The sequence below is a fragment of the Paralichthys olivaceus genome, chromosome 16 (genome assembly GCF_024713975.1).
Source record: "Paralichthys olivaceus isolate ysfri-2021 chromosome 16, ASM2471397v2, whole genome shotgun sequence".
Classification (NCBI taxonomy): Eukaryota; Metazoa; Chordata; class Actinopteri; order Pleuronectiformes; family Paralichthyidae; genus Paralichthys; species Paralichthys olivaceus.
In genome coordinates this window covers 20236561-20246637 of record NC_091108.1, presented here as the reverse complement: position 1 = coordinate 20246637, position 10077 = coordinate 20236561, and the positions used below count along the sequence as shown (strand labels likewise).

The window sequence follows — 10077 nt, the reverse complement described above, 5'->3', positions numbered from 1 at the left end:
TATATATATATATATATATATATATATATATATATATATATATATATATATATATATACACACACACATATATATGTGTGTATATGTATATATTACATGTTTATATATGTGTATATATGTATATATATATGTGTATATATGTGTATATGTATATATTATATGTTTATATATGTGTGTATATGTATATATATATATATATGTGTGTATATGTATATATTACATGTTTATATATATGTGTATATATGTATATGTATATGTATATATCACATGTTTATATGTGTGTATATGTATATTGACCTGAGGACGAACCCCTGTCTCCCAGCCAATGAGAAGCTCTCACTCTCACCCAACCCACAGCCATTGGTTGCTGGAACTGACAACAGTGACACGTGCGAAAAACACTGACATGTTCAATGACATTCTGTAAAACTCACTTATTTAAACTATAATCCTTCTAACTAAACTAAACTCTGTCACTAAACCATCAACACATTATAACAGTCAACATTAACTACCAGTCTGTTACAATATCATTGAGTCCACAACACAAAATGCATAATTAATGAACTGATTGATTAATTGATGAACACACAGAAACAGTTATTGTTTTTAAAATTCAAACATAAAGGTTTGGGTGTTCTCATGGAAACAGTGCGTCAGTGCCTTTGATCTGCAGAGGTCAGTGAGTACAGAACTCTGGCTTCTGTCACTTCTCGTCCTGAGATTGCAACGAACCCTTGTGTCTGGATTGTCTCTGCACTGAGACTGTTTCTGTCACAGGATTCACCGCTTTGTCGGACACTCTGCGTTGTCTGCTGCTTCTGGATCGTCACGTACAACATGAGGACAACATCGGAGAACTCCGACGCCACCCGAGGCATCTACAAGCCCATCAAGGTTTGTGTGGACGTTGTTTTCTGCTGGAGTTGGACTGAAAACATGTAAATGTAGTTTCAAGTCTACATCCAGTTTCACCTCTCAGTCCTTCGTCTCCTTTTTTCACAACAACCGTTAAAATATCGCATGCTAGCGATTTTTTAGAGGGTCTAGCTAGCGATTTTAGCTAGCATGCTAACGCTAGCGATTGTAGCTAGCGTTAGCATGCTAGCGATTTTCTTAAGGTTGTTGTGAAAGAAAAGACCATAATACATTGAAACGATATTAAACTAAGATATTAGGAATATTATCGTAATAAATACTAGCATGCACAGTTTCATGTCGCCCCCCCCCCCCCCTTGACAACACTATGCACTTGATTGAACCAACGTATAGCAGCAATGTTACTGAACTGAACTGAACTCTGTTTGAAGGAGAAAGATAACCCTCGAAAACAAGGGGCAGGGAGAAGATGTGAAACAGGACAACAAACTGTAGAATGACATTCTCTTATTTCATTACAGGAATTATTTCAAATGCCTGTTTATGAGATGTCCCAGCAGTGCTGCTGGCACAACATCTCCTACAAGGTCCAGGTGAGTAAGACCCACTGCAGCAACCAGTCTGCATCAGAATGAAGTCACTAAGATAAACTGTGTCCATTATTTATAGATAAAAACAAAGATTTATATATAAAGACGTTTGTCCTATTGTCTGTTGTGTAGACTGCAGTTATGACTGAGCTGCTGAGACTGCAGGAGACCAATCAGCTCCCATCATCAGTGTCTGGTGAAGACATGATGAACCTGATCGAGGAGGAGAGCAAAGCCTCACTGAGAGTGCGGTAGGTTACTGACACACACACACACACACACACACACATACACAGTCCAGTACTACACTTGACCTCAACTCTGCTCATGTCACACCACTGTGTGTGTGAGGAAGAGGAGCAGTAAAGATGAAGCTTGTGTTTTCTCTCTGTGTGAAGGCTCTGGCAGTTTCAGCTGGAGGACTACAAAGACCCTGAGTTCCTCCCACTGCTCAATCTGGTGAGTACACAGTCCTGAGAAGACGTCTCAGGAGTTTGGCCTAAACTCTTGATTTCTTCTGTAAATTGGTCCAATCTTCTCCTCACATCCTCATTCCTTGTTTCAGGTCTGGGAGGTGAGCAACAGCCTGAAGAAGAGGGACATTGAGTTTGAGGCACGACAGTTCCTCAAGTCCCCAAAGACCATACCTCCTGAGTTCAGGTGAGTTGAGTCACATTTCACACATTTATCAGCTGTGTGTGTGTGTGTGTGTGTGTGTGTGTGTGTGTGTGTGTGTGTGTGTACACATCGCTCCTCCAATACTTTTCATCTGGTTGCTCTGCAGTGGTTGTTTTTTGTCTGTGCTGTTGTGAAGTGGTTTTAACACAAACTTATACTGAATGTAACCTACAGAAATCCCAGCATCATCAGTTTGGCTCAGAAATTCTCCAGTTTACTGAAGGAGCTGCAGCGGCAGCCCCTCACCGCCAAACACCTGGGCCCACGAGAGGTGGTGCTGGAGGTGGTGCCTAAGGTGCTTCAGGGCTTCTGGCTGCCTCCTGAAGACACCTGCCTGAACATGCCGTCCGAGCACCTCAGTGTTCTTGCTGTCAGCCTGACCAAAGCAGTTGAGGACAAGGTCTCCAAACTTCTGCCCTCACTGCTCCGTGAAGTCAGCTTCACCCGCTCCATCAGGGACAAACTGGTCCAGTCGATCCAGGACAGCGTTACACAGAGCTTCAGTCGCCCCGTCCTGATGAAGAAGATCAGCTGCTTTGCATCAGATCTGATAAAGTCCATCACCACCATCGCAACAAAGAACATCTGTGAGCTGTTTCAGCCACAGATTTCTACAAAGGAGCCAAACTGTGTTGCTGAAGAGGTAAAGCAGGAGCCTCATCAGGAGTCAGCATTCACTCCTCCTCCACCAGCTCCTGTGACTCCTCCTGCTGAGCCTGCTGTGGTCCTGGAGGGTGCAACAACAGAGAAATCTGACGCCACCAAAGGCATCTACAAGCCCATCAAGGTTTGTGTGAACACTTTTTCCGCTGGAGTTGGACTGTAAACAATTAAAGATGTAGTGTAAACTCTGAATAACAAACTGTAGAATGACATTCTCTTATTTCATTACAGGAATTATTTCAAATGCCTGTTTATGAGATGTCCCAGCAGTGCTGCTGGCACAACATCTCATACATTGGACAGGTGAGTTAGACCCGCTGGAGTTTCCAGTCTACATCAAAATGAAGTCACTAAGATAAACTGTGTCCATTATTTATAGATAAAAACAAAGATTTATATATAAAGACGTTTGTCCTATTGTCTGTTGTGTAGACTGCAGTTATGACTGAGCTGCTGAGACTGCAGGAGACCAATCAGCTCCCATCATCAGTGTCTGGTGAAGACATGATGAACCTGATCGAGGAGGAGAGCAATGCGTCGCAGAGAGTGCAGTAAGTTATTAACACACACACACACACACACACACACACACACACACATAGTCCAGTACTACACTTGACCTCAACTCTGCTCATGTCACACCAGTGTGTGTGTGAGGAAGAGGAGCAGTAAACATAAAGCCTGTGTTTTCTCTCTGTGTGAAGGCTCTGGCAGTTTCAGCTGGAGGACTACAAAGACCCTGAGTTCCTCCCACTGCTCAATCTGGTGAGTACACAGTCCTGAGAAGACGTCTCAGGGGTTTTGTCTAAACTCTTGATTTCTTCTGTAAATTGGTCCAATCTTCTCCTCACATCTTCATTCCTTGTTTCAGGTCTGGGAGGTGAGCAACAGTTTGAAGAGGAGGGACATTGAGTTTGAGGCACGACAGTTCCTCAAGTCCCCAAAGACCATACCTCCTGAGTTCAGGTGAGTTGAGTCACATTTCACACATTTATCACCTGTGTGTGTGTGTGTGTGTGTGTGTGTACATTGCTCCTCCAATACTTTTCATCTGGTTGCTCTGCAGTGGTTGTTTTTTGTCTGTGCTGTTGTGAAGTGATTTTAACACAAACTTATACTGAATGTAACCTACAGAAATCCCAGCATCATCAGTTTGGCTCAGAACTTCTCCAGTTTACTGAAGGAGCTGCAGCGGCAGCCCCTCAGCGCCAAACACCTGGGCCCACGAGAGGTGGTGCTGGAGGTGGTGCCTAAGGTACTTCAGGGCTTCTGGCTGCCTCCTGAAGACACCTGCCTGAACATGCCGTCCGAGCACCTCAGTGTTCTTGCTGTCAGCCTGACCAGAGCAGTTGAGGACAAGGTCTCCAAACTTCTGCCCTCACTGCTCCGTGAAGTCAGCTTCACCCGCTCCACCAGGGACAAACTGGTCCAGTCGATCCAGGACAGTGTTACACAGAGCTTCAGTCGCCCCGTCCTGATGAAGAAGATCAGCTGCTTTGCATCAGATCTGATAAAGTCCATCACCACCATCGCAACAGAGGACATCTGTGAGCTGTTTCAGCCACAGGTTTCTACAAAGGAGCCAATCTCTTTTGCTTAAGAGGTAAAGCAGGAGCCTCATCAGGAGTCAGCATTCACTCCTTCACTCCTCCAGTTCATATGACTTGTGCGAATAAGACATCCTTCACATTATTTTATTTATTTATATTGTATTATTTTCATCAGTGTCTTAGCTTCCCTTCACTGGCTCTCTGTTCAACAGAGGATACATTTCAAAATCTTCCTACCGACCTACAAGGCCCTCAACAATCAGGCCCCATCCTACATTAAAGACCTCATCAATGGTAAATGGTTGTATTTATATAGAGCTTTTCTAGTCTTGATGACCACTCAAAGTGCTTTACACTACAGTTTTGCCATTCACCCATTCACACACATTCATACATACAGTGCATCTATTAGTCACACTTTTTGTTGTTCTATGGGACAATTTGGGGTTCAGATGGGAGGACTGGGGATTGAGCTTCCGATTTTCTGGTTGGAGAACGACCACTCTACCCCTCAGCCGCAGTCATATCCCCTTACTGCCCCACAGACCACTTCGTTCCCTAAACTCTGGACTCCTTGTAGTGCCTAGAGTTACTAAGAGTAGAATGGGTCGTAGAACTTTTAGTTATCAAGCTCCTCTCCTGTGGAACCAGCTCCCACTCTCAGTGAGGGAGGCAGACATGGTCTCTACATTTAAGGCAAGACTTACAACCTTCCTTTTTGATAAAGCTTTTAGCTCAACCCTGAGCCATAGTCATCCATAGTTATGCTGCTATAGGCTTAGACTGCTGGGGGATCACCCATCAGGCACCAGAAACCAGCACCTTTTCTCTTCTTCTCTCTCTGCCTTGTTTATTTTGTTGTATCTTATTACATGTCTCTAATTCCTTGGGTCTTCTCCTCCCCTCCTTGGTCGATGTTGTGCGGCTCTCCGGAGCCCGTCCTGGCTCGGGTCCTGATGAGGGATGGACCTAGTGGAGGTCGCCGGTCTGTCGCAGGGCTGACATGGAGGGTCACGCAACCTCCAGCACTCTTACCTGAGGACCATCTGGAGCCATGGGTGGGAGACCATGAGGGAGGCAGGAGTGCCCGGGGGGACCAACGCGCCCTTGGAAGACCATGCCAACGTCCACGTGGAGATTCCACGGCTGGTTTCAAGCCCATGACCTGAGACTGTGACTCCAACCCCCCCCTTTATTTCCTTTTGTTCCCCTATTTGTTTTTTCTCCACTCACTCCAACCGGTCCTGGCAGAGGCCGTCCACACCGAGCCCGGTTCTGCCGGAGGTTTCTTCCACCTGGGAGTTTTTCCTCCCCGCTGTTGCTCATGCTTGCTCGGTGTGGAACAAGTTGGATTTTGTCTTTTTTAAGATCTTGGACTTTTGTGCAGCACCCTGAGACAACTGTTTGTTGTGTGCTATTGCATGTATTTATATTGTATTATTTTCTTCACTTATTTCATGTGCGATTAAGAAATCCTTTTAATTTTGTTGTATATTATATTGAGTTTCTTGTCATTTCATATTACAAATCATAAATGTATTGTTGCCCATATCCACAAATTGAAATTGAAATTTGTAAAATAATTGCAGTTAACAGAGCAAAAAAGTTCTAACTTCCCACCACTGAGTGGTGTCAGCATCTCAGTACAGACATCAGATGACCTCAGCCTGCTCTGTTATCTTCGGTAGAGGGCATCTGCATTACCAGACCATAGTTTGTTGTCAAGGTGCACACCTAAGTATTTATAAATGTGTGGTCTTATCACTAACAACACTGCCTACCACTGGTTTGAACCCAACATGTGAATGGAAGCACATTTTCTACACATGTCTGAATGTAGGAGGCATGTGTGTGTGTGTGTATTGTGATAAGTAGGTTCTATGTATTTGTGTGTGTGTATTGTGATATGTAGGTTCTATGTATTTGTTTGTGTGTGTGTGTGTGTGTGTGTGTGTGTGTGTATTGTGATATGTATGTTATACGTATTTGTGTGTATGTGTATTGTTATGTGTAGGTTCTTTGTATTTTTGTGTGTGTGTATTGTGATATGTAGGTTCTATGTATTTTTGTGTGTGTGTATTGTGATACGTAGGTTCTATGTATTTGTGTGTGTGTGTGTGTGTGTGTATTGTGATACGTAGGTTCTATGTATTTGTGTGTGTGTGTGTGTATTGTGATACATAGGTTCTGTGTGTGTGTGTATTGTGATATGTAGGTTCTGTGTGTGTGTGTGTGTATTGTGATATGTACGTTCTATGTATTTGTGTGTGTGTGTGTGTATTGTGATATGTATGTTCTATGTATTTGTGTGTATTGTGATATGTATGTTCTATGTATTAGTGTGTGTGTGTATTGTGATATGTATGTTCTATGTATTTGTGTGTGTGTGTGTGTGTGTATTGTGATATGTATGTTCTATGTATTTGTGTGTGTGTGTGTATTGTGATATGTATGTTCTATGTATTTGTGTGTGTGTGTGTGTATTGTGATACGTAGGTTCTACGTATTTGTGTGAGTGTGTGTGTGTGTGTATTGTGATAAGTAGGTTCTATGTATTTGTCTGTGTGTGTATTGTGATATGTAGGTTCTATGTATTTGTGTGTGTGTGTATTGTGATATGTAGGCTCTATGTAATTGTGTGTGTGTATTGTGATATGTAGGCTCTATGTATTTGTGTGTGTGTATTGTGATATGTAGGCTCTATGTATTTGTGTGTGTGTATTTTGATATGTAGGCTCTATGTAATTGTGTGTGTGTATTGTGATATGTAGGTTATATGTATTTGTGTGTGTGTATTGTGATAAGTTTGTGTCCTTTTTCAAGTTTATGATCTTTTGTTTGATTTGCAGTTTTGCAAGCGTTTTGTTCTGTTTCTTTTTGATCCTCCAAGAGAGCGCTTTTTGTTCGTGCACCTTTTTGACTAGAAATAAACCTTTGTTATATTCACTACCTGCATTTGAGTCGTGCATTTGAGTCCACCAGCATTCGTGTCTGAGGTCGTTAGAACTGGTTACTACAGTTTACTGGTCAACACATTCATTGTCAGGTAATGACAGCCCAAACTTCTTTTATCTCTTCACAATTAAAATTGGAAAGTGTAAAGTTGTAAATCACAAAGTTGTAAATATACTGTTGTGTGAAGTACCATTCTGTGCTAGGGCAGAAAGATTTCATTTCAACTGGGGACTCTATAAACCAAACCAGGACAAAGGGTCTAACAGTTCAAGTTCAAAGGTTTATTGTCATCTGCACAACAGATACAGCGTACATGTTTGCAATGAAAATCTTAAATCTCAGGCACCTCAAGCAACTCGACATGCAAGTGTCATAAAATAAGATAAGAGTAACTAAAAATACAATAATATACACTAGTGCAAATGAAACAATAAGTACAAATGTCAGTACTAGTGCAAAAAAGTTTAAGCCCTTCATCCCTGCAGTCATCACTGGAAACGTGAGGTCGTTGGCTCTAAGCTTGTCACCATGGAGGAGGTGGTGGAGAACAGGATGCTGGCAAAACTGCTGGCAATCATGGACAATCCCTCTCGACCCCTCCACAAAACACTGGACAAGCTAAAGAGCAGCTTCAGCCACAGGCTCATCCAACCCCGCTGCTCTAAGGAGCGATACAGGAAATCGTTCCTCCCAACCGCAATAAGACTCTATAACTCATCTACCTCTGTCAGAGCCACCATCACTGAACTGCACTAACATACCTGTCACCTTTGCACCATGTACCCTGCACTACACTACGTGTGTTAATTTAAACCACTTTAATATTACAGACCATTTTATAGAATAATATTGTCTTTTGCACATCCAGTCCACGTATTCTTACACTGCCAGTATATTGTATAGTCAAGTACTTATATTTATATTCTACTATATATTATATATCATATCATATTATATCATACTCTGTATATTCTCTGTATATTCTTCGGATTTACAAGTCTATATACACATATTTACACACATATTATATTATTATTATTATCACTACTACTACTACTATTATTATTATATATACTATTGCTGCCATTATTACTATATACTGCTATTATATTGGTATAATTACTGTCTATATAAATATATATTATGTTATATTGTATACTATATATATATATAAATATATACTGTACTACTATTCTTGTATACTGTCTAACAATAACATTACCATCATATCATCATTACTATTATCATCATATTGCCACTGCACTACTTGTCTGCCTATTCATCTTGTGTTTCTGTTTTTGTTCTTTTTACCTCAATGTTTTGTTTTGTTCTATTGCATTGTGTTTTGTTGTGTTCCGATACACAAGCTGCTATGACGACTTAATTTCCCTCCGGGGATGAATAAAGTACTCTGTCTATCTATCTATCTATCTTCCTGTTAACGATTTAGTTTTTTACACAGTCGCCAAAATGCTGCTAATTTTGTGGGAACTGTTGGGTTTCTCTATATTATATATTATTTTAAACTTGACCTTCTATGTGAAGTGCCTTGAGATAATGTATTTAATGATTTGGCGCTGTACAAATAAAACTGAAGTTTAAGGAGAAACAGATTTGTGAAGGATTTAAAAAAAACTCATGTGTGCACAAAAATCAAGAACCCTACCAGTTTACAAGTTTTACGCTCTGTTCTCCACAATCTCTTCTTCCTCTAAGGTACAACTTCCAAAAAGGACTGTTGAAAACTCCTGACAGTGCTGCTCCACTTGTGCTTGTTCTGTCCATCAGTCCTTTTTAATCAACATCAAATCGTTCCACAGGAGTCTCTGTATACCAGTGCTGTATTTTACCCAGTGTTTACTGTGCTGTTTCAGCCAGCACAGTCCCCTGCTGCTGCTGCACTGCCCGCTTCTTGTTGCCTGGCAGGCTGATGAAGCTTGCAGAGGCTCGCTACAGAAACTAAAATGACTTTTAAACTCCAGCCCTCTCCAAATATTAAGCTCTAAAGGGAAAAGGTTTATTCTCATGCTTCTTAACTGACTACAGAGGCCTTCAGAGGTGAGTGGGTGTCCTCCCTCTCTGAAAACAGAAAATTCAAACATTTCCACTCCAAATGTCGAGCTTAAAAGCTAAAAAGTTGACCTTTTGACATGTTTTCTTGCTATTGAATAATCAATTTATTGAATAAAATTTGTATCCAAAACTTGTGAGACAGCTTCCTGAGGTCAGCCGTCTCACCCCTACAAACAAATGGTTTAGTCCTAAAAGCAATGGTTTAGAAGAGGTGTTCAATATGTCAGGAAAGCAAACGTAAAGTCTGTGAATCAGAAAAGAAAAGAAATAAAGGAAAAAGTAGGCAAACAGGGCAGATAGCTCTTGGCAGGTTTATTTCCACAGAAAGGTGAGTCCATCCATCAATAACACAGTTTATTACACCGGGTCACACTGGCTGTTTTTAACCCTAACCCCCACAATTAAAATACAGATATGCTTATGATGACAGGAAACACAAATTCACTGACCAACCTTTCACAATAAGGCAACTAAATGACACAGCTTACATTCATTTAATTGCATTTAGCTGATGCTTTTATCCAAAGCGACTACAATAAGTGCATCAACCATGAGGGAACAAACCCAGAACAACAAGAATCATGTAAGTACATTAGGCTTCAAAAAAACCAATCTACAAATTGCTCCATGTAAGTGCCATATAAGTGCAACTAAACTGAATTTAAAAAAATGTTTATATCCAAGGTGAA

The 10077-nt window shown here is 41.2% G+C and overlaps 1 protein-coding gene across 4 annotated transcripts; it reads left to right on the top strand.

Annotated features, from left to right (window-relative positions):
- Positions 1–289: 289 nt before the first annotated feature.
- Positions 290–7306, top strand: LOC138405166 (uncharacterized). Of its 4 annotated transcripts, none has more exons than XR_011238847.1 (13): positions 290–897; positions 1401–1472; positions 1602–1720; positions 1868–1928; positions 2035–2129; positions 2322–2934; positions 3042–3113; positions 3243–3361; positions 3515–3575; positions 3682–3776; positions 3945–4413; positions 4536–6413; positions 6502–7306. XR_011238847.1 is itself a non-coding variant. In XM_069511768.1 (12 exons), exons 1-11 carry the CDS (start codon positions 841–843, stop codon positions 4408–4410), a joined length of 1830 nt encoding a protein of 609 aa, XP_069367869.1. In that variant the 5' UTR covers positions 290–840; the 3' UTR covers positions 4411–4413; positions 4536–7306. The 4 variants fall into 4 exon arrangements, 1 of the variants encoding a protein (XP_069367869.1); XR_011238846.1 differs by having other exon boundaries at positions 4536–6501; positions 6545–7306; XR_011238848.1 differs by having other exon boundaries at positions 4536–6772; positions 6945–7306.
- The last annotated feature ends 2771 nt before the right edge of the window (positions 7307–10077 follow it).

Bases quoted from the DNA above. Each gene is read 5' to 3' on its own strand.
- LOC138405166 (XM_069511768.1), top strand. From the start codon at position 841: ATGAGGACAACATCGGAGAACTCCGACGCCACCCGAGGCATCTACAAG. The intron at 1,473-1,601 runs GTGAGTAAGACC...TCTGTTGTGTAG, and splicing joins ACATCTCCTACAAGGTCCAG to ACTGCAGTTATGACTGAGCT. The intron at 3,777-3,944 runs GTGAGTTGAGTC...TGTAACCTACAG, and splicing joins ACCATACCTCCTGAGTTCAG to AAATCCCAGCATCATCAGTT.